This window comes from Trachypithecus francoisi, unplaced genomic scaffold (genome assembly GCF_009764315.1).
Source record: "Trachypithecus francoisi isolate TF-2019V2 unplaced genomic scaffold, Tfra_2.0 Lachesis_group10, whole genome shotgun sequence".
Classification (NCBI taxonomy): domain Eukaryota; kingdom Metazoa; phylum Chordata; class Mammalia; order Primates; family Cercopithecidae; genus Trachypithecus; species Trachypithecus francoisi.
Window position 1 is genome coordinate 1,607,665 of NW_022681455.1, and position 25,795 is coordinate 1,633,459.

A 25,795-nucleotide genomic window follows, 5' to 3' on the forward strand; every position below is an offset into this window, starting at 1 on the left:
GGAATCCTATGAGGTAAGTATGAATGTTATCTTCATTTCACACAGAGAGAAACTGAGGCACAAGGAACTTAATAGACTTGGCCAGCATTTCACAGCTAGAAGTGTGGCAGAGCCAGTATCTGAACCCAGGAAGCTCAGAAATTATGTTCCAAGGGGCACCATTCACATGAATACAAGGGAAGGTGTACATTTGTGGACCCCAATGGACACAGCTTGGAGTATCTTCTATAATTACCAGATCCCATGCCTTGGCCTATACCAGGACAGGTTTGCTAACAAGTCAAGGTATCTGCACGTTGATGACAGACACTTTGTCTCTGTTTGTTTCAGTTTTGTCTCTGACTCATTTTTTGGTTCTAAAATGGAATGTCACATAGTTATTTCCTGGTTTTATATACTCAAAAGTACTCCTGGAAAACATCTTCCTGCAATTCTTGAACAAAGGAGTCAGAGGACACAAAGTTTTCACATTTTTCCAGTTTTGGTTTCGATCTCAGTTTGTACCAGCTTCAGAAAAGCACTCATTCCAAAGTTCTAGAAATTTCATTAACTGTGACTGCATTCTGAAGAACAACCTTGCTTAAATTTTGATTTATGAGTTTACTTCTAATTCCAGAGCGCACACACATACACACACACACACACACACACACACACACACTGCTGTCTTAAGAGAAAAGTTCTAAGAATTTAAAAGTTATCATTGCAAGATGCAACTCCACACTGTTATGATTTCCAAATAAGTCACTGTACTGGATAATTTTAAAAGAAACCAGATTTTTAAAGAAATATTAAGGAACTGTTTCTGTACTGAGTTCTCAGATAAGAGCAGAACCTGTAGAACCACTGAGCCTTGTGCAAACCTATTGTGTGGGTGGGTCTGGAAGAGCATCCAGGCTTTCTCGTAGCTGGAATGGGAGTGAGGCCCATGTGGAGGTAGGAGCATGAGCCTCCTTTGGATCAGAAGGCTCTGTAATTCTGCCTACAGCCAGCCACCCACTGAATCTCCAAGAGAAGGCAGAAGCCATCCCTTTTCTTGGTGTATTACTTGTTTGGGAGTCCTCCAAGTGAATGTCCCCTAAATGTCAAACAGAACCGAGCACTATAAAGTTCTGTTTTGCCAGTGCCTCCCTTGCAATCAGATCCCATTTTCTGGTTTTGGCATCGCATACTGTTGGAGAATATGAGACAGCTTTGTTGACACCTACACCGGGCGTGTGAACTGCAGGCTATGACACATTGGTGGCAACACAAACCTGCATCTTGCTTGCTTCAAAACATACTTCTTCCTTATGGGAAGTACTGGAACACAAATAACTTAGAATCCCCCCAACTTACTTCTGTCAAACATAGGGTGTTCTGGGCCCGGTCCATACTTCATGAGCCAGCAAAGAGGCATTTTGATCACTACAACTTGTTTTTAAATAGGAACTTTCAAATCTTTACTCCTGCTGATCCCCAGGATATCGTGTACGTCAAAGATGAGCAAGGGAAGGGAGCGGAGCCAGGGAGCTGGGCTGGAGGTGGAGTAAGAGTGGAGAACTGGCCATGATGAGGGTGGAGGGTGTGGGTGGGGAGGGGAGCCAGCTAGCCCTGCGCTTCCTGCTGGCCAAGAGTCCCCTGCCCCCTCCTTCTTTTCCCCTCAATGTTCAGATAATAACAAACAGTCTCTTTAAAACATCCAATGTATTGTGGATTTAATCCCTAACGATGAAAGTGACTGGCCCTGATATGCTGGAGTAGACGGCATATATCTAAGAAAGCCCAAGCCGGCCGGGCACGGTGGCTCAAGCCTGTAATCCCAGCACTTTGGGAGGCCGAGACAGGCAGATCACGAGGTCAGGAGATCGAGACCATCCTGACTAACACGGTGAAACCCTGTCTCTATTAAAAAAATACAAAAATCTAGCCGGGCGAGGTGGCGGGCGCCTGTAGTCCCAGCTACTCCGGAGGCTGAGGCAGGAGAATGGTGGGAACCCGGGAGGCGGAGCTTGCAGTGAGCTGAGATCCGTCCACTGCACTCCAGCCCCGGCGACAGAGCCAGAAAGAAAGCCCAAGCCTTGGCAACACGGTGCCTTTTGACTCCCAGCCACCTGCCTTTGGTCTAGTTTTCTTTTTCAAGTTGTGATACCTCTGATGGGAGTAATTTTTACATGGGAAAACTGTGATCAAGATATACTTTTAAGTCTGAAGGTCTTTACTATTATCGAAATAGGGGAAAGAAGATGAGAAAATAGCGCTGTGCTTGTTCTTCCTTACTTTTTAGTCACATTCTAGAATAACAGAAGTCAGGAAAGTCCAGGAAAAGAAGGAAAGCAAGGCAAGGAAATCAAGAGAAACTGGCTGAGGGGCTGGGGAGGCAGGGAGAATTAAAACTGGAGGGAGACTCCAGAGAAGATGACTCTTGATATATGCATATGCTATCCATTTAATGCTATATGTTACCACTAACACACATTGTTGATTTCACGGCTACAGCCTACTAAACAAATTGCGTCCTTTACTCCTAGATACACTAATTTTGGGACTCCCTCTCTGAACAGACAAGAAAACTCAACCACTACTTCAAACACCTCCTCACATATTTGTATCGGTTGGAGATTTGTTTAGATTAACAAACTCTCCAAGGGTTAAGACAGTCGGTCATTCATACCTTAATGTCTTTTTTTAAAAAAACAAAAATCCCAGCTAGCTGCAATGGTCTCAGTGATTCAGAGCTTTGCAGTAAGGAAGAGAGCAGGAGGCCAGGGGAAAAGGAGGCCAGCCTTCCCTTCCTTCCTCCCACCTTGACCAGGGCTGCTTGATGATGCCCATATGGTGGTTGGCCTCTGAAATTCTTCCTTCTCAACAAGGTCTCCTGAAATAAAATTTAGGTTTCCAAGGTGAATAAGGTCTGGTTTAAGTAACGTGATATATGGAAATAAAGAAGCTTCCGATTCTGAGAACTCTGGTTGTGAACCCTGGCAACTCCAGACACAGGTTGTATTGATATTGGTGAGCTCCTTCAACTCTTTAAGTCTCAGTTTACGAATTTGTAAAAAGTGGATAGTAACACCAACCTTTCTCAGGAGGGTTAGACATCTATAAAAAGCCAGCAGAAAGTTCTTATGACTCCTACTAACATCCATTTCTTTTTTTTTTTTTTTTTTTGAGACGGAGTCTAGCTCTGTCACCCAGGCTGGAGCACAGTGGCATGATCTCAGCTCACTGTAACCTCTGCCTTCTGGGTTCAAGTGTTTCTCCTGCATCAGCCTCCCGAGTAGCTGGGACTACAGGAATGAGCCACCACACCCAGTTAATTTTTCTTTTTCTTTCTTAAGTAGAGATGGGGTTTCACCATATTGGCCAGGCTCGTCGTAAACTCCTGACCTCAAGTGATCTGCCTGCCTCAGCCTCCCCAAGTGCTGGGATTATACATCTATTTCTCTAGGGCACCGCACAGTCATCATCAACTCCTTAGCCCTGGGTGAAGCAGGCATAGCACAGCAAATAGCTACAAGAAGTGGATGTGATTCTGCCTCTGAAAGCGCAGAGGTGGGCCTGGGCATCCAAGAACGGAGTCACACCAAAAGACGTCAAGGTGCTGAGTAAACTTCTGGGAAGAACTGCTGGAGGAGCGAGCTCTGGTTACTGGTGATTCTTGAAGAGTAAGTCCTGTCTCAGGGTCGTGAATGTGACAGATCTCCGTAGCAGGCAGCTGCCACTTCATCCCTGCTCCTGAAAAGTGACACTCGGGACATACAATCTGCTTCCAGGTGCTCCCTGGAGCGCGACTATGAGGACTTGTGACTAGAACAGCCTGCCCAGAGCCGTAAAATGTGCTTATTCTGTGAGACCTGCACCAAAATTACCTTTCAGGAACAGAGAAATATTCTGTGAGGAAGCTATGTAAGGTGGCCTCTTGAGGAAGGGGGCACAAGTATAAATTTCCAGTTAGTTCGTGTGAGTTTTCAAAGCAGCAAGCTATGCTCCTTATAGGAGTGAGAATCTTGCCTTGTTGGAGAATAATGAGGACATAGATATTTGTGATTATTATTCAAGCTGCCAATCCTGGTAAGCTATTCAGTAGATAAGTAATTAGTAACAGTTTTGTTGGACCATGAGTATCAGAGATTCATACCCTTTGAACAGAACCTTAATACAGCAGTAAAGGTTTATAGCTGTATAAAGCTGTCCAGCTGGAGTGGAGGCAACCCGCAACATTTTCCATGCAAAACCCACTCACATGATGCATTCCCCACCCCACCTCACTCCCGTCGGAGAGGCAGGGCAAAGGGAGCAGATGTTTGCACGGGAATTTTCCCAGGGCTTAATTCAAGAAGCTAAAACAGTGAGCACACCTGAGCAAATGAGGCCTGGCTCTGGCAGGCAGTCCTGGGCAGAAGCCCCACATTTTTCCGAGACTATGTTTTCCACACACAGAGAGCCATAGAGGGTAGAAAAGAAAGGCATTTTCAAGCTTGAAAGTTGGAATTCTATTCACTTGCTATACTGTTTAACTTTATCAACTTTCATGAGGGGACAAGGAAGAACTATAGTAATTTTTAGCTTGTTGAATTTTGTGGTTTATTTATTTACATCTGAGAGAAAGACTTCATCTAATGCTACCCTCCCACCCCAAATAAAAATGGCACTGGACACTATAATGTTGAAACAGCCACTGACCTTAAAAGCCACTGTCTCAGGCATTGCCAGTAACAAAATTTGGACTTGGATATTTAAACAAATTGTATTTAATAAAGGCCATATTTGCCTGAATAGAAAAAATGAGATGCAGTACTACCTGAAGTGAAAAATGTTGAAAGTTTCAGTAGATTATTCCAATGTAAAATAAAATCAGCTTCTTAAAATATTTGAACAGAAGTACAAGTCTTCATTTGAGAATTTCAATTTCATATAAATCAATACTGTCCTAATGAATGCACAACTTTGCAGACACCAGTTAGTTCGGGATCTTGTATACAGTCGCTACTCAATAAATATTACTTGACCTGAAGGACAAGACAGCAATCTGTGAGATCAAAAAAAAATAATAATAAAGTTTCTACACAGCAAGCATTTTCTATAATAGCCATATCTCAAACTAATAGGCAGGAAGTATATTTAAAAAAATGTTTTTGCTTTAGGTCTAAAAGATTTTCCTTTCCAACTATAAAACAGCTGAAATCATGTATCCTCAGCCCGACATAATTTCACGCCTAATTTATGGAAATAGAATACCAAAGGCCTCTGAAAGGGAGAGGGCAGGCAGGAGGGAAAGGGTAGTGTGACATGAACACAGGGACCTGCTCCGCTGCTCTCTGGCAGGAGGGAGGCCTGGGCGAGTCTGCCCTACAGGGCGGCACAGTGAGATTCCAGCAAAAACATGTGTTATGCAAGGAGGAGGGGGCGCTCTGCTGAATGAACTTACTGTTACCTTTTTCCCCCTCGAACATAAGTCTTCTTTTTCCTGATACTGTCTGAATTTGAAACATCTAATTTAATCCATTGGAGGGCCAGTCTTCCTTTTATTTCCTGTCTGTACTGAAGCAGTCGCCTGTTTCAATTACGACTTTCTCCAGCTCCTACATTTCTTGTGCTCCAGCTGGCTCAAAGTGCACTTCCTTGGAAGGTAAAATGCACTAACTGTGCTGATCGGAGACTGATAGCTGGAGAGCCACAATATTTAATAGCTGCGCTGATAAGGAGGTTTAAAAAAATCCATTTTTGAGCCTAAACAAAAGGATATTATGTAGCTGCATGTTCAATTAAGATCTAGTTAAATTCTTTTTTCCCATTATGTGGAACCTCATGCAGGCAGCCGACATAACTCATAGTGTTATGGCAAATTTCATCGGCACTGTACGTTTGAGAAATGTTTCCCTCCTGCTTTTCAGTTAGTTACTGCTGATTTGGGACCAGCTTGGTGCAATTATTTCAAAGAACAGAAATGTGGGATTGATACGGCATTCTTGCAAAACCTTGGCTGGCTAAAAATAAGACTGTTTTGTAGTCGAGAAGGCAAAAAACGTCTCTGGGCTGTAAACACCAGTCAATGTATTTCTTTTCTGCTTTATGAAAACCACAATTTTTTTTTTCTTTTTTCCATCTCTCCTTACTCATAGTGTAGTTTAATTACAGTTTAATCTCTTTCAGCGAGCAGCCCTTGAGACCTTATTGTTCAACCACAGTATTATCAAGGCTACAGCTACAATTTATGGCAAAAGGTAGAGGCTCCCTTTAGAAAAACCAAAATGCTCCCTCCCCGCCCCCAAATAAATAAATAAATAAATATAATAGTTACTTTATTACAAACTCACATTACAAATTTTTATTAGGCTCTAGAGATGCCAGGCCAATAATTAAAGAAATACCTGAGAGGTGTTGATCAACACTCACCCTGTTTAACTCTGCTGGGTCAATAAATCTGCAGGAAAACTTTTAAGTTAACAAGATTGTTTGGGCCTCTAGTTGCTGAAAGTATTTGGTTACACTGAGGGGAAATGAGGTGGGAGAGAGTGGAGGAGAGGTTCAGAAATAAAAAACGGACTCTCTACTTGCTTGAGGTACAGGAAATATACAGTAAAGAGTCTGCTGCAATTGAAGGGGTGAATAAGGTCAGTAAATTATTTTTGCTGCTGTAAGCTCACAGGTATAGTTTAGTGTCTCTGAGTTTTAACATATATTTTGAAAGAAGTGCTAAAATCCCAGAGGTTTCAATCAAAGAGAAGGTAAGACTTGAATGTTCACCACAAGAAAAGAGATGTGAGCACAAGGTGACTACACAAATTCAAGATGAAACTTTAACCGTTAAACAACCACCATTTGTTGTTGTTTTTGTTTTTAATAAGATGCGCTGTTTCCTTTTTGTCTTCATTCTTTAAATGCTTTATGGTCAATTTGATTTGCAAATTCCTTTGCTCTAAAGAAGTAAGAACAATAAAAGCTCTCTGTGCAGTTTGCCAGTGCTCTCTGCTAGGTGGCGAGTTCCCCTTGTGCACACCAGCTTGGTTCTAAAGAAACCGTGGAGGCCATGCATTGCCCGTCAGTCTGAACTCACAGCTGGCCAGTGGGCGGGCGCCCATGTGGCCCACCCAGGCCCACCCCAGCCATCCCTGAGGCTCATCTCCACCACTGGTAACTGCGGCGTCTGCCACCTCCATTTCTCCTCGCTGCTTTTTCCTTCATCACTGCTGGGATTTTAGGTAAAACTGTTGGCTTTATTGCTATTTTGCCAGTGAATCAGAATTGCACTGCATGCTGGGCCTCTCAGCGGATTACACTACCACAGAACACTCACATCTCTTATGTGTCATGAATCGTATATGCTTTCATTTAAAACTATATAACTTCATTATATATTAACTTTATGGAAAGAAAGAAGCCAGCAAACAGAAAATTCTGAAAATTTATTAAAAACTCACTTTGAATCCCTATCAATAGTTTTTTTTTTTTTTTTAACATGGCAGAAATGTGTTTATTCTACTTTGTGATTTTCTAAAATTCTTTAACATCATATGCTCATTTTCAATGGCAGCTGAACCATATTACCCTTAATATTTTTTAGGCTAACGTCATCTTGCCAAACTTTAAGGCGCAGAACACTAGGCTCTCAATAGAATGTATTTCCAAGTGCTTCAAAAGAATTAATGCCTTTGTTCGAGGAAAGACCTTGGTCTCTAAGTATCCTGTAGCCAACCTTCTAAAGAAGTTGAGTGTCTATTTCAAAAAGAAATTAAGACAGGTATCTTACCAACTATAATACAGTGGGAACTTTCCTACCTGCTTCATTTCATTTTTGGAGCTGATAGGTCTCTCCTCAGTAACACGGAACTCATATCTCTGTCTTTATATTGTTAGATTTCCATAAGGTAAATTATTAGTTTAGGTCTTTGAGATGATTCAATGCTAAGTTGTAGGATTTTATTAAATATTAATATAAGAAGGGGTCTGACATTTATGCTTTATTTTTCCTGGTAGTTATATATGCACTAAAGTATTACCAGATATACTGCTTCTTTTCTGACTAGGAGGAACATATCTTACTAAAAATGTATTTCGATGTATTGATAGTCCCCCACATACATGCCACTGTACAGAGTTATATGGTATTCTCCTGTACTGCTCTAACATGCTTACCATAAGCATTCCAAGAGCACAGGGCAGAAGTTCTCAAAGTATGGTCCAGGCACCTCTGGAGGTCTCTAAGACCCTTTCGTTTGGTCTTCAAGGACAAAACTATTTTTATGATAATACTAGAACCATATTTCTTTGGCATCCACATTCTTTCACCAGTATACAGGAGATACTGAAGCAGTTAAGAGAACTCAACTGTCTTCTGTTAATGCAGACATTAATGAAATTTTTTAAAATTGTGAAACAATGCCACTTTACTAATATTTTTGTCTGGGAAAATATAGTTATTTTTCATAAAAATATCACGAAAATGAATTAATAAATATCCTTTAAATATTGCAGTTTTATCTGCTACTATGGTTGATAGCTATAACCTACATAAGCAAAAGTGCTTGTGGACCCTCGGTATTTTTAAGACTGTCAAGAGGAGTTCTGTCTGAGACAAAAACAGTTTGAGAAACTCTGGTATAAGGTATTTAGGTTGTTTCCAATTTTGTGCTACTTCATTATGAAACTTCAATTTATATGAAAATGTAGATACATGTAATTGTGGTAGGTATATAAAAATATATGTGGGTTCTAGGCTTGATGGTATGAGACAGTAGTCCCAGCTACTCAGGAGGCCGAGGCAGGAAGATCTTGTGAGCCAAGGAGTTTGAGTCCAGCCTGGGCAACATAGTGAGACCCTGTCTCTAAAAAAGGAAACAAAGGAAAGAAAAAAAGCTTTAAAAAGGTATCCAGGTAATCAACTTTTCTCTCCAAGTCCAATTTAGTCCCTCATACACTGGAGGAAGGAGTTAGTCATTCAAAAATTAAGTTTAGGGGCTTGAAAGAGAGTTATTCTCACTTAAAAAATAGGCACTAGTATTTGCTTATCATAGGCTACTAAAAGTACTGAATACTACTAAAGGTTCTTATAAATTGAAAACTCAGTTTTGGATTAGAGAGGCAGATTCCTTTAGATTAGGGTTTATGCTGTCAATGTAATTCAAATCAAAGAAAGACTGAATTTTGGGACGGGTTCTCTATCAATTGTCAAAAGAGACCTTGAGCACATGGGAAGACACCTACACGCACATGCAGAGCACATGGGAAGACACATACATGCACATGCAGAGCACATGGGAAGACACACGCACATGCAGAGCACATGGGAAGACACATACATGCACATGCAGAGCACATGGGAAGACACATACACGCACATGCAGAGCACATGGGAAGACACATACACGCACATGCATACACACAAATCCTTAATGAAACCCCTGTCTGTAGGCTCTTTTGTAACTGAAGAAATCGGGGCTTAAACATTGTTTCCACTCTGTCCATTTTATTATTTGACACCAAAACCTTCTGTTACTACAGCTATTAACAGTTGGCAGTCACACATAATGGATTTGAATTTGTCTAGGTTAGAATTTAGGATTCTTACATATCAAAACGAGAAAGAGGCTCTGTTGATATTTTCACATACTGATACCTATCATTGAATCGCAGGGTTTTATTTAAGCAATGGTTATCTTTCAAAAATAGAACCATAAATCTCTCTCAACTTCAGGAACCAGTTAAGGGTTCTTCCTTCAAGTTGACAGCCACTGCTGAAGTCTGTCATATGCATGTCATCAGATTTAGGATAAAGAAATCTCATCATTCAACCACTGCAGCCTTGTTAATTACTGATATATTCTGTCTTCATGCTATACATATAATATGCATATTTGTCTTAATTTAGACCAGAAAAATCTCAATATGGGGAGAGGAGTGGAAGTAGTTTTTATGCTTTGAAAAAGCATTTTCAGAATTATAATTTTTTTTTGAGACAGGGTCTTGCTCTGTTGCCTAGGCTGGAGTGCAGTGTGGCAATCAGGGCTCACCGCAGCCTGAATTTCCTGAACTCAAGTGATCCTCCTGTCTTAGCCCCCTGAGAAGCAGGACTACAAGTGTGTACCACCATGCCTGGCAAATTTTTAAATTTTTTGTAAAGATGAGGTCTTACTATGTTGTCCAGGCTGGTCTTGGACTTCTGGACTCAAGCGATTCTCCCACCTTGGCCTCCCAAAGTGCTGGGATTACACTGCACTCAGCCTAATTGTTTTGTTTTAGTCACAATATTTAGTTTAAAAATTCAAAGAACATATTAGAGGCAGTGAGATTTACCAATAGGGACCATGCTTAAGTTGACAGATCTTTACTCTCATACAATCCTGTCCCTGCTTCAATCTTAAGGGGAGACCCATGGACTGTGAACCCCATGAGGGCAGAAACTGGGTCTATTTTTCACTCTTATTTCGACAATACCTATACCATAAACTCATTATAATTCATTAGGACAGTTTTTATAAATGTATCTATTATTCTAATTTTTAACTGAATGACACCACCAAAGCAATTCAATGGGGCAAAAGGAGGTTTTTCAGTAAGATTCTAGAGCAACTGGATGTCCATGTGGAAAGTAATGAATCTCCATCCGTACCTCCATCATACGCAAAATTAGTTAGAGGCGGGTCATAGAGGTAAATGTGAAGCCACAACTATGGAGCTTCTCAAAGAAACACAGAATATCTTCATAACCATAAGGATTAAGGCAAACATGTCTTAAAGGCACAAAGCTCACTAAACACGAAAAAAATTATAAACTGGACTTGATGACAGATAAAAACTGCTCATCAAAAGAGACCATTAAGGAAGTGAAAAGGAAAGTCACAGATTTGGAGACAATATTTACAATGAACATAATGAGCAGAGGACTTCATTTCTAGACTATATAAAGAACTAGAAATTCATAAGGAAAAGCCATTTCCCACCGTATTATATAATCTGCAGTATACTCTTCTGCCTCCCTGATTAAACTGATAACTTCTTGTCATGTATTTGATCAACTGTATGTTCACAGTTCCTAACATGAGTCAAGTACCAGGAACAAGGAACATACTTGAATGAATCAACAAGTTGCTGCCCTGCTAGTTGGTTTGATTCTATTTCTCAGGGCAAATGGCGACCGTTAGTTGGAAAACTGGGGGCTCTTAGCTTTTCCTTATGAAGAGGCTTGGCTAAGTGACAGGGCAGTCCTGAAGGTCACATAACTAGTGTCATTTCCTTCTCATTTTATTTTTATTATTGCCACTTCTACCACACATACTGAAGTGTCACTTGCCCACCTCTTGCTAAACAGACACAAGGCAATGGCTATGGTGAGGTTAAATGAATGACTTACAGAACAGACAGCTAGGTGAACATCCAGAACTTACTTTCAAAAGAAATGGAATTTTCTTATTGATCAGTATTTAGAGCTTGAATTTAGATCCAGTTTCTTGACAGTGTTTCATACAGTTTAGTACAGAACTGAATGTCTCTAATCCTAGGTGCCGGGTATATACATACAACAGTTACATCAAAGGAGATACATTTCTAGCTTTAAAATATTAAAAAATTAATATTGCCTCATGTTGACACTTAGAAAAAGATCACCTTATCTTGAGAATTTCAAGATTTTCCTTTCCTCCAAATATATTAAAAGATAATAGCTAGAATTCCATTAATTACTAAACTGAAGCCAACATTACAAAATACTACTGATATAAATGAGTAATTAAAAAAAATTCCTAAGCTTGCTCACTCAAACTTCTTTGCACGAGTGCATACTCTCTCTCTCTTTCTCTCTCTCTCTGTGTGTGTGTATATCTATACACATCCATTATTTACCTACCTCTGCGTCTATATTTAATGGAATTTAACAAAATTAGTATTTAAGGAAATTTTAGGTCCTTGTCTTTTTCTTTCTCAAAGACGATTTTATATCAATACTTTCCATGAACACATCTGGTGTTTCTTTATAGCCTGGATTTACTAAATGTCATATCTAATGAAAGAGGGATTTATGTTTTTTCAACATAAATTCATTTTATTTTATCCAGGCTCCTCCCTCACTACTCAAAGTTGATGACTTCTTAAACCAAAATGGTTGGTCAGAATCCAATCAAGAATATAAAGGCAACTGAATAAATAAAACCATGAAGTAAGTGTAAAATACTAGTGTCCAGACATCTGAGATGTATGTGGCTACTATGAAACTTCCACAGCTGTACCGGCCTGGAGCTCACATGGTTCCCCAGGTTTAACAGAACCCATTACCAGTAAGAGTTTTATTTGCTTAATAAATTACATTCTAAAGCACAATAGCCTAGGCTCACAGCTGTAAAATTGCCAAATATTGTCAATGACCACTCTCTGGTCATAAATAACAAAATAATCTGTGACTCATTGGATTTTTGATTCCCAAGGCAATTCTTTCTTGCCATTACTCAAAAATGTGAAAAAGTGCCTCTATGTGGCATTTTATGGAGGATATAAATTACTCAAAGGAGATGACATAGGACAGATTTGTAGGCCGAGTAACAGGAACCAGCCAACCAACTGTGTAAATTAAAGAACTAGTGACAAAGAAGAGAGCTAGTGAAAGAATTCTGAACTCCTAGAACAGATCAGGATTACAATCCTGAAAAGAGAATCTTGGTATAAAAGAAAAGAGAATCTTTTCTCTTTTCAGGAGAATGGAAGGAGAGTGATGCAACAACCACTCATGGAATATTTATGTTAACTGGAGGGCAATGTATTACAATAACTGAACTATCACATGGTGATAGTTCAAAACTCAGGTTCACTTTGTAATATATTTTATATTTATAGTCTTATTTGCATATATCAAAGGGTAGACACTGGTATCAGGTGTCACAGAGCTAAACCTTGGAGGGTGATTTTTAATAACCAATATTAATTCTTAAATGTGGTTAACAGTTCCTTCGGTTACGCAGCTCAACTACACTGAGCAGTTGCTGTGTGCTAGCCCCTGAGCTGGGGCGGGGTATTGAAATGAATAAGGCACAGCCCTGCCCTCCCCTGGAGGAGCTTACATTCCAGAGGAGAGGGAGCTGGCTGCCTCTGTCACTGTGTGCTGTCACAGAGCGGCCCCAGGTGTGGGATGGTGCACACCAGAGGAATGGAACTCAGCTGGAGAGGTGGGCAGGACAAGTGGGAGGAATAGGCAGGGGGCAGAGGAGAAGTTTATTTTTATTTTTAGTTATTTATTTTTTGAGATGGAGTCTTACTCTGTCGCCCAGGCTGGAGTGCACTGACTCACTGCAACTTCCGTCTCCTGGGTTCAAATGATTCTCCTGCCTCGGCCTCCTGAGTAGATGGGACTACAGGCTGTGCCACCATGCCTGGTTAATTTTTGTATTTTTAGTAGAGACAGGGTTTCATGGTGTTGGCCAGGATGGTCTTGAACTCTTGACCTCCGGTGATCCACCTGCCTCGGCCTCCCAGAGTGCTAGGGTTACAGGTGTGCGCCACCACACCCGGCTGAAAGGAGCAGTTTTAGGGCAGGTGGAACAGGGTACGTGAAAGAGGCGTGAAGAGCCTGATCTGCCAGGGAACAGACAGGCAGGAGGGGAGGAGGGAAGGTTGGCAGGGGTCAAAATCACCAAGGGCTTCCTGAGCCAAAGGAGATGAGTGGACATAACCTTGCAGACAAGCAGGCCAAGGGTGAGATCAGATTGGCATTTAGAAAGATTATTCCTTCATCACGGTAGCTAATTTCATTAGAACACCATTTAATGATCAAAGTTAGGCATTTTTGGCTTTTAAATAGAACAATAACGGAAACCAAAAACATATCTTTGTGGCATTTTCTGTGGAAACAGAAGATATCTCACAATGATACTTAGGCATGAGCCTGTCTTTTCTCCTGTTTTTTTTTTTTTTTTCCTTCTCCCAGTATTGCTGTAAAATGATTTGTAAGTGTTTTAGAAAGATTCTGACAACATGAAACAGAATCTTGATGATAGCTGGTCCTGTGCTGAGAGGATAGACTTTCAAAGTCTTCTTTTGGTTTCCCGATTACTTAACTGACCGCCAAGACAACGTTGTGCTAAGTAAACTCTCATATCTTTCTGAAGCTGAAATAAAATAGTTATTTAAGATGTTTTACCTTTGTCAAAAAGAAATATGTCTTTTTCCATAAAAGTCATCCAAGAACATACTCTTGCGATCTTTTCTAATATTCAGTACGATGCCACGAAGGTTGAACTGCCACGAACAGACATTTGGACAAACAAGTCATGGAAGCATTATCAGCTGAGTTTTATTCATGTCTAGTTATAATTCTCTGGTATTTTGCACAGAGTAGGTGAGTAAAAACACCTTCAATAAATGAATAAATGAGTACTGCTTTTAACTGGAGTAGATTATATCATTTTAATGTATCTTTAACACACAAAATTTTATTTGTACAATAATTAAAATATTTAGACTATTCAAACTGTTTTTTTTTTTTCAACCGAAGCCCTTCACAATGCTTTCTGGAGACTTACAGGAAAGAGGTGTCTTGCTTCCTGTTACAACAAGCATTTGAAACATCTACAGGCACAACCTTTGTACCTCACTGAAAGATGCAAATACTGCTAATCCTCTACTGTCACTGCACGCAGTAGGCACTCCACGTTTAATGACAGTGACATACTGGTTTTCTATTCCTATTTTACTATTTGCAATTCTTTGTAACTTTGATGGTCTATTACAGTACGGATTATGTCCACAGAATTCTCTTTGGCTATCTAACACAAATCCACTGGAAATTAAATACATAATTTTAAAAAGCTCTGTTTTCATATTAGAATCAAAAGTTCTGATATTCATTTAACCAATGTTCATTGTACACCTACTATGTTCCAGGTACACTGCTAGAAATATAAAAATGATACCTTTCTACTGTCCAAGGAATTATAGTCAAGCAGGGGAAGAGATTTACAATTAAGATCTAATAAATGCTAAAATACAGATCTGCACATAATGCTATAGAAGTACTGCAGAGAGAGGAATTAGTTTTGAATGGTATAAAAGGTAGGGTGGTGCAAAACTCACAGAGGCAAAATTTTAGTGGAGGACCTTGTAGAATGAGGAAGAGCTCACAAGCCAGGGAGAGGCTGTGTAGTCCAGGCAGAATAACAGGACAGCAAAGTACACTGGACTCAGAGCACAGAGCAAGTTAAAGAAATGCCCAGGGCCGGGCGCGGTGGCTCACGCCTGTAATCCCAGCACTTTGGGAGGCCGAGGCGGGCGAATCACAAGGTCAGGAGATCGAGACCACGGTGAAACCCCGTCTCTATTAAAAATACAAAAAATTAGCCGGGCGCGGCGGCGGGCGCCTGTAGTCCCAGCTACGCAGGAGGCTGAGGCAGGAGAATGGCGTGAACCCGGGAGGCGGAGCTTGCAGTGAGCCGAGATTGCGTCACTGCACTCCAGCCCGGGCGGCAGAGCGAGACTCCGCCTCAAAAAAAAAAAAAAAAAAAAGAAATGCCCAGGACTCTGGTGACTGATGTGAAGAGAGTGTGAGAAGGGGGATTTCAGTCCATAAACTAGGACCAGAGGATTACCTACTAGGGCCTCCAGAGTTTCGCTAACAGTAAATTCAGAAAAGTAGAACAAACCAGAGGTTCCCAGTGTTGGCAGCTGTAGAATCTTCTAGGAAATTCAGGAGGAGGATCTGAGGGGAAGAAAAGAAGAAAGGGCAGAGGAAAGAAAGGGAAAGGGGAGAGGGAGAGGAGGAAGTGGAAGAGAAGGGGGAGCAAAGGGGGACAGAGAAGAGAAGTCACAAAAGGAAGACAGCAGGTCAGAGGCACCAGAAAAGGAGGAGGACAACCAGACTCCAGTGACCAAACCCCCCACCGACTGAATTCGCATCTGCAAACCAGGGGCTGAGGAAGCTGCAGTTATTACACAACCAGGTTTGGGATTTGTTAGTGTCAGTTCTCAGTCTCATTGAAGGGGAGGTAGATGGTTTTTTTCCTTTGTTTTTGAAAAGAAAACAAAAGACTCAGTTTGATATAGATTTCTTAGACTTCAGTAAAAAAGAATGTATACTGGGAACAGAAATTTATTTTTGTTAGTGTTTTATTGCTTTGTCTTTTTGATTATTCTATAGGTGCTTCTAAAATAAGTTATTAAGCCAAGCGTGGTGGCTCATGCCTGTAATCCCAGAACTTCGGGGGACCAAGGCAGGAGGACTGCTTGAGGCGGTCAAGACCAGCTGGACTAACACAGCAAAACCCCATCTCTACCAAAAATAAGTTTTTCAATTAGCTGGGTCCGGTGGTATATGAGCATAGTCCCAGCTACTCAGGTGGCTGAGGTGGGAAGATGACTTGAGCCTAGGAGTTCAAGGTTACAGTAAACTGTGAATGCGCCACTGCACTCAAGCCTGTATGACAGAGCAATACTCTTTTTCTAAAACAAAACAAAACAAACCTTAATTTAAAAAATCGAAATAAAATTAGATATTAAGAATCAGTATGTTTTCAAGAATCTTGGGAAAGAATAAGAATTATTTTTTTCTAAGCTAATCACTTTAAAGGGTTCATTAGATGAAGGTTCAGAAGAGAAACCCAGAGCTCAATGCCTAAGAAAGGTTATTTCAGAAACTGCTACTCCTGAGCCATTCCTATCTTCATCTGACTTGAGAAAAAGAAATAACTTTTTGGGGCTTCTTTTATCATTTGAAAACTTTACATGAGTCCCAGGAGACAGAAAGAATCATAAAATCCCTAAAGCGGTGCCTTGAGAATAATTAGTTCTAGATAGCTAATAATGGATGGCTGAGAAAACAGAGAGAGCTCCAGAGTTTAAATAAGAGCATCTTTGCAAAGATTACAGCATCCCCATGCGACACTTAAGGTCTTCAAGTAAGAGAGTAGCAGTGATTCACTGACTTTTCCTCTGGTAATAAAGCCTTTACTGATTTGTGCTCGTGTATGCTTTTTTTAAAAAAAAATTCCTTTTAGATTTTTCTTAGTATGAGTCAACTAAATACAGAATTATCCAACTTATTGTCTTATAATTGGAAACTGAAATATTAGGGGGGAAAATCAGAGAATAGATTCCATGCATTGCTTAACATACACAGCAATATTCAGGCTCATATAAAGACAGAGAGAGCCTGAATTGTAAAATCTCATTGCTTCATGTGAGTCAATTTTGAAAACTGACATTATGAGAGCTGTGCTGTTCAGTGTTCTAAGGCAACCTGGAGCCTATTTGTGATTTGTGTTTCCACTTTCATTTCAGCAGATTTTGACATGTTGATAAGAAAAACTTAGTTTTTCCGACCACATCATTTTAAACCAAATCAGAATGTGAGTTCTAGCATTCGAGTCTGATTAAATGCAATGTGGCTACAAGAAGGTTTTTAGCTAGCACACTGGGAGGCTTTCATTCGCCTTAGTTGTAGGAGTGCCTGTACCGGAGACAGGCACTTTCTCCACTAGAGGAAGAAGCATCCCGCACTCAAAGGACCACGGCTAGAACAGCTTTTTGTTTCCTTCTTTTCTAAAAGAGGTGTGCATCTTGGGACTATAAAGACTATTGAAACATTCTGATAAGTCTTACAATGTTTTCAACACTATGACCCAAGATAAGGGCACCCAGAAAAGAAAAATGCAGCTGCCTTTGGAACCCTCAGGACCACCCACGCTGAATGTTCTAAGTTTGGGGCTGTGCCATGAGGCAAGAGAGCACGTTAAGCACGTGTGAGATATTATGAAAACCTGAGCAACTTCATGTCCATAGTTTTAAGGAACTCTGAAGTAAAAGATAAACATATTTAATCTGAAGGTATTGTATGTTTTTATGAAGAAATATCACATGGATGTAATATATATATTTGATAACTTAAAAATTATATTCATATTTAATTATACTAAATTTTTAGATGCCATGTGTATGTAAACATATATATTCAAAATTCACTTACATGAAGCAATCTTGTTTTATAATTCAGTCTCTAAACCTCTTTATATAAAATCAATTAAACAACTGGCATTTATTTCATGATTCTGTAACATTTCCTGACATTTCAGTTTCCATTAAAAATGATAGTAGGAACAGTTCTGTATTTAATTGACTTGTACTAAGGAAAGAAAGGTGTCTATTTCAAATCAAATGTGGAAAACAAAATAGGTCACATTTGTGGACAACAAGCATGCAATAAAATATCAGAAATTCTAAGACAAAACACATAATCATGTTATAAAACACCCCTCTTTAAGATGAAATAAAATCTGCTGTGGGTTAATCTCCCACGTACACAGTACCTCTTTTTCACATAGAAAGCTGGGGCTTCTCTCTGTGCTCAAATACTTCAGATCATTTAAGATTTTTTCACCCAATGCATGTATTGTCTGCAATAAAAAAGTAATTCACCTACTGAAAAAAAATTCAGCAATTCACCTTAGGTTTGAGGCAGGCTTAGAGTCTCAATTAGCCATATAAGTAAAAATTTTACCCCAAGTTATTATATACAAATGTATATAAAAAGTGATATTTTCACAAAGTATTATACAACTTCTTTACTTCTGGAGAAAAAAAGTTACAGCAGAAAATTTCAGTGCCTTCATTTTTGCTGTTAAGTTCGAAATGAAGGCTACTTGTGGTCCCAACCTTACTGATCCACTGAACAGATCCCTAGACCTGGGCAACAGCCTTCTATGGAATTAAAAGGGGGCTTCCACTTGGTGAATAAAGCCATGGAATACTCCATTTATTTGAAAACCAAATGAAAAACAGTCTAAATTTTTGTTTTTCTCCTTTGTAATGGGCCACGTGCTTTTTTCAAACATCTTTTATTAAAAATCATCTATAAGGTTGTTCAAGTGAGATTTTAAACATCAACCCACTCCCATTCACGAGGCAAAAGATGAGACTTCCAATTCTTTTCTTTCTTTTTGCTTTTGTTAATGAAAAGGAACACAAGAAGAAGGCCAAGACACATTCTACAGATAGCTTGCTGTCACTAGTTCAGCCGTTTTTGATGACCCTCTGCCTGTTTTACACCTTATCCTGATGTCAATTCTTGTTTTCACTCTTCCAGATTTCTTTCACATGAAAACTGCTGACAGAATGTTGCAAAATAAAGAGGAAAAGGAAGAACTTCAGCTGGAAATAGAAAGTTTTCATCCATGACACTGAATACATTTCCCCACCTCTGACACAGTATGGTTGCTAACAATCCCGGCTGTCTGCAAGGGGAAGTAAATGAGCAAGCAGGCTCACTGCCCCACCAGTGAGGGTACTGAGCCAAAGTGGGGCCTTGCCCTTCTGCCTTGATCTGACCCTGAAGGTGGTGGGATGGGGTAGGGGGTGGAGGGTGGGAGAAGTGACCATTCATTCACCTATCTATTCACTCGGTATTTATGAGAGCCTACTATGTGCTTGGCAACATCCCAGGTGGCATTTATGGAAGATCTGCTATGTGCTAGCAGTTTTATTTATCTCCATTCGTCTTGGTACCACCTTAGAGAAATAATATTTTTATGACTGACAGATAAGGAAATGGGTTCAGAGAGCTTATTTAGGTATCTTACATCACATCAGATAAGGACTGATTTATGACTGGATCCCAATTTTGTCTCATTCCAAAGCTCAGGTGTTCACTGATGACTATATCATGAGGACCCAACAGAATACCACCACGAATTAGGCTTATTCATACACAGTAGCAGCACTCTCTTCTAAAATACGGGTATTACCAAAAGACACAGAAGATGGAAGACCGCACTGACAATTCTCAGCATACCGTCATCGATTTTGCTTTATTTGTTTTCATAACTAATATAAAAGTAATATGTTCTCATTGTCATCAATGGAAGAACAGAGCGCACAGAATTAACAGTTCCTCCACGTTTTCAGCCAGTTAACGAACATCTAACGTTTAGCGTATTTCTTTTCACACGTATCTCTGCTCACAGACTGCAGCAAATACATACGTATTTGTTTTTCTCCTCCTTCTTTTTTAAAGTGGTGGAGGTCTTTCTTTCTATCTGCTGACCACAAGGCACGGGAGTTTCAATGAAAGCGGGTGAGAGAGTTTGGAAGGAGTTTCAATGGAAGGGGGTGATAGTTTGGAAGACTAGGAAAACTGTCAGAGGAAAGCAGGTCTGGGTGAGGTTGTCACAGAGTTTAACATTTCATCCAGAAAATATATTTTTCCTTAGCAGTGGTCATACCTAAGAAAAGCAGCATGTCTAGATAGAAGCTGGTATTTACACATATCTATTTAATATGTTGCTCCCTCACACACACACACACACACACACGATGCTACTGATAGACTGCAATCTAGAACATGCCTTCCTGTTCTAATACAAATGGGTCTGCATTTTCTTTTAACTTGGCAAGGTTGAAAAACAGACTCGTCATAAGTGTGTAATGTCTTGAACCAAAATAGACTTCCTTAATGATTTGTTTTCTCCAATTTCACCACAAAATGTAATGCAGCCAACAAAAGAACTATTCTTCCCCCACGTATAATAACATGTTATTCAACAATCATGTAAGAAAGCCTATACATAAGACTGCCAAGGTTCTGAAATTGAGTTTCTAACTGAAATGTTTGGAAAGAAATCTTTTCTTTTTTAAGTTTTACTCCGAGGGTTTGAGTGAAGTGATATAAATATCTGGAATATACAGTTTTGCTTTACTGCTACAACATGCTTCCAGAAGTAGTTATGGTTTACTTTATAACATGGGTCACTGAAAACATTAACCATAAAAACATATAAAAGTACAAACAAGTTCTCAGTAGACCATTTACTCTGTAGCAGAACAAACAATTTAATTGCTTCTGTCCTTGTGAGGGCAAATAGCTCCTGATGAAGCTGGGTCAGGAGTACCCCTTGGTTTGTGGGGCGTCTACAACCTGCATGCTATTCACGTGACCCGACTCTCTCAATACTTCAAGGGTCCGCGCCCCGGGACGGAGGTAAAAGCCTGGTTAACAGCAGAAAAAGCAACCCATTCCCAGTACGGTAAGAAAGATGATAACAGAATGATGAACTATTTTTCTTTTTCTTTCTTTTTTTAATGGAGAACTGTAAAGGAAAGAAAAATTGTAATGGTGTAAAAAGCTAAAAAGGGGGAAAAAGTGAATCCACTATTTACTTTTCTGAAACACAGAGTTTGCCTTAAAAGTGTGCCCCATAATCACTAGCCCACCTGAAAACCATAGAAAGTGCCGAAGACTAAAGGATGCAGCTACATAATCTGAATGCACATTAATGCATGGTGCATATTTATGGTATGACGACAGGTATAAATATCACCAAAAATGAATATATCTCCTGTATCTATTAAATTTCTGGGAAATAACTAGGTAAATTAAAATGTGTTAGCCAAGACAAGACATAATTAATGCATTTTAACAAATTAGATTATCAAGAACACATTTTTCTAATGAGTGAAAGTTTTCCTAAATAAAAGTTTTTTCCTTTGGCCAGAAGCAGTGGCTCATGCCTGTAATCCCAGCACTCTGGGAGGCCAAGGTGGGCGGATCACCTGAGGCCGGGAGTTTGATACCAGCCTGGCCAACATGGCGAAAATCCTGTCTCTATTAAAAATACAAAAATGAGCCAGGCGTGGTGGCAGGCACCTATAATCCCAGCTACTCAGGAGGCTGAGGCAGGAGAATCACTTGAACCCAGGAGACAGAGGTTACAGTGAGCCGAGATCGCACCACTGCACTCTAGCCTGGGGGACAAGAGTGAGACTCCATCCAAAAAAAAAAAAGTGAGCAAGTGGGAGAAGAAAGGTTAACTATCTGGTGGAAAAAACACTAGTATAAGCACATCTATATGTATGTACACATATACACATGCATATATACATACATACATGTAATACATACACATGGACACTGGATCATCAAAAAAGTGGTTCATTTTGTATTTATGATTTAGGTGGGGATCCCAGGTTTAAACTCCAGGTCCACTATTTATCACTTATGTGGCCTTGCTTAAGTTACTTCGCTTCGCTTGGTCTCAAACTAGAGATAATACCACTCACCTTAATTCTAAAGCAGTATCTAAAAAATCTGTCATTAGTAAATCAGCAGTGGTCATATCTAAGAAAAGCACACGACTAGATAGAAGCTGGTATTTACACAGATATATTTAATGCATTGCTCCTTCTCACACACACACACACACTCAAATACTCACATACAAGATACTACTGACAGACTGCAATCAAGAACATGTCTTCCTATTCTAATACAAATGGGTTTACATTTTCTTTTAACTTGGCAAGGTTGAAAAACAGACTCATCATAGTAAATTAGCAGTGACCACACCTAAGAAAAGCGGCATGACTACATAGAAGATGGTATTTACACATATATAGTTACATACTCAGAGAAATAAAAAGTTAATGCGGGTTACTAAGTGGTTTATTTTAATAAACTTAAAATGTTTTTATTCGATAGATTCATTATTTTCTGTGAAAAGCACTGAGTTGTACCTTATTGTATCAGAAAAGTCACATGGAAAAGCTCTGCTCTTTGAAAGATATTTCTTTATATCCATTTAAAAATCTACCTTGGGGCTGGGTGCGGTGGCTCGTGCCTATAATCCCAGCACTTTTGGAGGCTGAGGGGGGCGGATCACTTGAGGTCAGAAGTTTGAGACAAGCCTGGCCAACCTGGTGAAACCCTGTCTCTACTAAAAATACAAAAATTAGCCGGGCATGGTGGCAGGCGCCTGTCATCCCAGCTACTTGAAAGGCAGAGGCAGGAGAATTGCTTGAACCCAGGAGGCAGAAGTTGCACTGAGCCGAGATCACGCCACTGCGCTCCAGCCTAGGCGATAGAGTGAGACTCTGTCTCAAGAAAAAAAAAACCAAAAACCTACCTTGGGTTATATTTCTCACAGAAACAAATACGACAAGTAGACACTTTAGGGGTAATGTTTATCTCCTTGCTTCACTGTAATAGTAAAATCATTAAAGAAAATAAAATAGATTTTTATTTTATTGATAAAAGGTTACAGATTAGGAATCCTCATGCTAAGCAGAAAGTATTACTTTAATTTTGAATGTTTATCTCGGCAATCTACACAATAACTACACATATCACACAAACATTTCTGTCTGGTACTAATCTAAAAAGCTCTCTGAAAACAATTATTTTATGATATTGCACATTTTCTAGTTTTGTTATAGTTTATAAATACATATTTTGGTCAGCATTAATGAAATGAAACCTAAAATCGTGAAAACATTTAATATAAATTAGAAATAGGAGAGAAGTACTTAGGGTAGTTAGCTGCTACTCATGTGTTACTGAAAGAAGAGGCATGAATTGCATTATGAAAAAGTAAAATGTGGATAAAGAATGCTTTGGTAGTAAAAACATACACACAAAAAGCACTGGATTTCACAATCAAAGTCCAATGAGAATTTCCCCCTTTGGCAGTCAAACAAAAATTCCAGGAAAATAGTTTAAATTCCCTTCACAAAGTTCAAATATAGCTATTGGTATTAACTTGCAAATATAAGAAATAACATTTCAGTCTGGGTATCTGACTAATGGTTTTTTATGGACCCTATAAAATTTAGAATAATTTTTGCATTTAATATATCTCACATGCAATTACTGTTTCAGTAGTCCAAAATCTGTTTAATGTAATTCCATACAGATGAATTATAATTCTAAATAGAATCCTCAAATTCTATTTAAGTTTTAATGTAAACAATTCACCTAAAGGGATAAGCAGCACTCATTATTTCTTTAGAGACAAGAATATTTTAGACAGGTAACAACTCACTTTTGAACTAAGTTCATTGAAACTATAAGCACTATAGTTTACATAGTGCTTTATAACTGCAAGCCCTCCGCTTTTTAAACAATTATGCATTCCCCTAAATTCATATTTTAAAAATACAAATTATCAATTGAGATTTCTCTGCCTGTAACATAGAGATCTCTGTTCCTGGCCACTGGGTGGTTCTGCATGCATGGGCATGGGGTTCTAGCTTAGGCCCGACTGTCACTAACTTCTCTATGGCTTCAGAGAAGTCACAGAGCCTATGTTTTCTAAACATATGTATATTTTTAAGTTACAGAACATGCTTACAAAATGCCACCTCATTGTGTTTTATATACATGGACTCTATAAATGGATGCATATACTGCAACCAATTATAGCTATCCCAGAGTGAAAGGATATTTTGAGAGAAGCAATTATTATAGCAAATGAGACAGGAAACATCCTTTTCCATCGCTCAAGAAACACAGACATTTGTTTCTTGTCTCTCGGCAAAAATGGAAAAACTCTCTTGCATTTCACAAGTGAGTGAGTCTCCCGGAGGTTCTGAGAAGGTTCTAAGCTAAATAATCCTAAACTGAGCGAACCCTCCCCAGCTCCTTTTGAGTGGAGAGGCTGAATTCAACACTGCCGGGGAGCTGCAGCTGGTGGATGGGGACAGGGGACAGCTTGCTGTTGTGGGCTTTAGGGAGCAAACTCTGCCAAGCCAGGACGGGCGAGGATGAGAGGGGAAAGACTCACAGTTCTTTGGTAATAAAAATGCAGTTTATATAAACTGTAGGAGACCTGGTGAGAAAGTAAAAGAGGTAATTGTGCACATTCCAAACGTTTTAATATATAAACTGTGTAACCATCACTCATGAATAGCGCAGCTGCTAACAATTTATTTGTTTTTTTTTTGTTTTGTTTTGCTTTTTTTCACCAAGATAAAAATCATGCTAAAGCCAAGAGATGTTTCTCTAGTGAATGATATTTTGAAACTCTGGTCAAAACATAACTGTGACATAATAAATTTTTAAAGAAGTCATGAAAGCTTGTAGTTTGAAATTTGAAAGAAGACCTAGTTTTTTCCCCAATTAGGAAGGACCACATTTCAACTTTCATGACAGTGGCGGGCTCAGTCTTGCGGCGGGGGAGGGGAGGCCAATTCTGCATGCACATCTGTTTCCAGTGCGATGCTGGTATGCAAACTATTGTCTATTGGAAGTGTGTTGTGGTAACGTTTGCCAGGGTTAAAGGCTGGGTCAATTTGATCAAGACGCTAAAATTAGCTTCTGTGTGTTTTCCTGAAAAGAAAAAAAAATACTGTAAAGCTCTTTGTTTTCCTTCAAGTGCCATTCTCAGATTTCAGTTTCTGGTGTGTAAACTACCAGGAAACAGACGGCTATGACAACTGACTTCTTGTTCACTGAGTTCTGCATAATGAAATGGTGCCACACGTCACCAAGCTGGAGAACACATGGAGAAAGCTAGCTTTCTGACCCAACTCACATTTTCCCATTTAAAAAAATTAACATTATAAAATTACTTAATGTGAATGCATTTGGAAATTAAAAACCATAGCTATATTTTAAAGTGTGTGATGGCTTGGCAAAGCCCAAACACATTTAGAAACTCATCATTCTGAGACGTATTGGGGTAAGATTTAGGTCACATATTCCTGGTAGTATTGACAGTGCTCTGATTTATTTTCACAGGAAGTGAGTTCGTTAGGATGAAAAAGAGGGAAAAAATACATATACAAACTCCAGTAATAATCTGATGAATTCCAAGAGCAGAAAGGAATCGTGGAAACAATACATAGTCATGAGATAGTTCAAGAAAAATATTGACATTTTTCTAGATTAGCAAAATTACTTAGAAAATTACTTAACAGTTAACATTCCAATAGATGAAAAAGATGAAAAAAGGAGAAACAGAATTATCTGCTATGTTTAAGGCTTTGTGATGAATAGACAAATAAACCAAAAGTAGAAGCATGTTTGAAATTTATTTACATCCTTGGAGACCTGCTTTTTCTTGTATGAGATGCT

General features: G+C 39.4%; 1 protein-coding gene across 5 annotated transcripts in view; it reads right to left on the minus strand.

The window, feature by feature from the left end:
- Positions 1-25,795, minus strand: part of GMDS (GDP-mannose 4,6-dehydratase) — a 632,097-nt gene that overhangs the window by 186,703 nt on the left and 419,599 nt on the right. For 4 of the 5 annotated variants that reach the window (XM_033216041.1, XM_033216044.1, XM_033216046.1 and 1 more), the window contains exon 8: positions 18,261-18,347. The exons of the other annotated variant lie outside the window; for it this stretch is intronic. In XM_033216041.1, the coding sequence (XP_033071932.1) occupies positions 18,261-18,347 (87 nt within the window). The remainder of the gene's footprint in view (positions 1-18,260; positions 18,348-25,795) is intronic. 5 annotated transcript variants of the gene reach the window in all.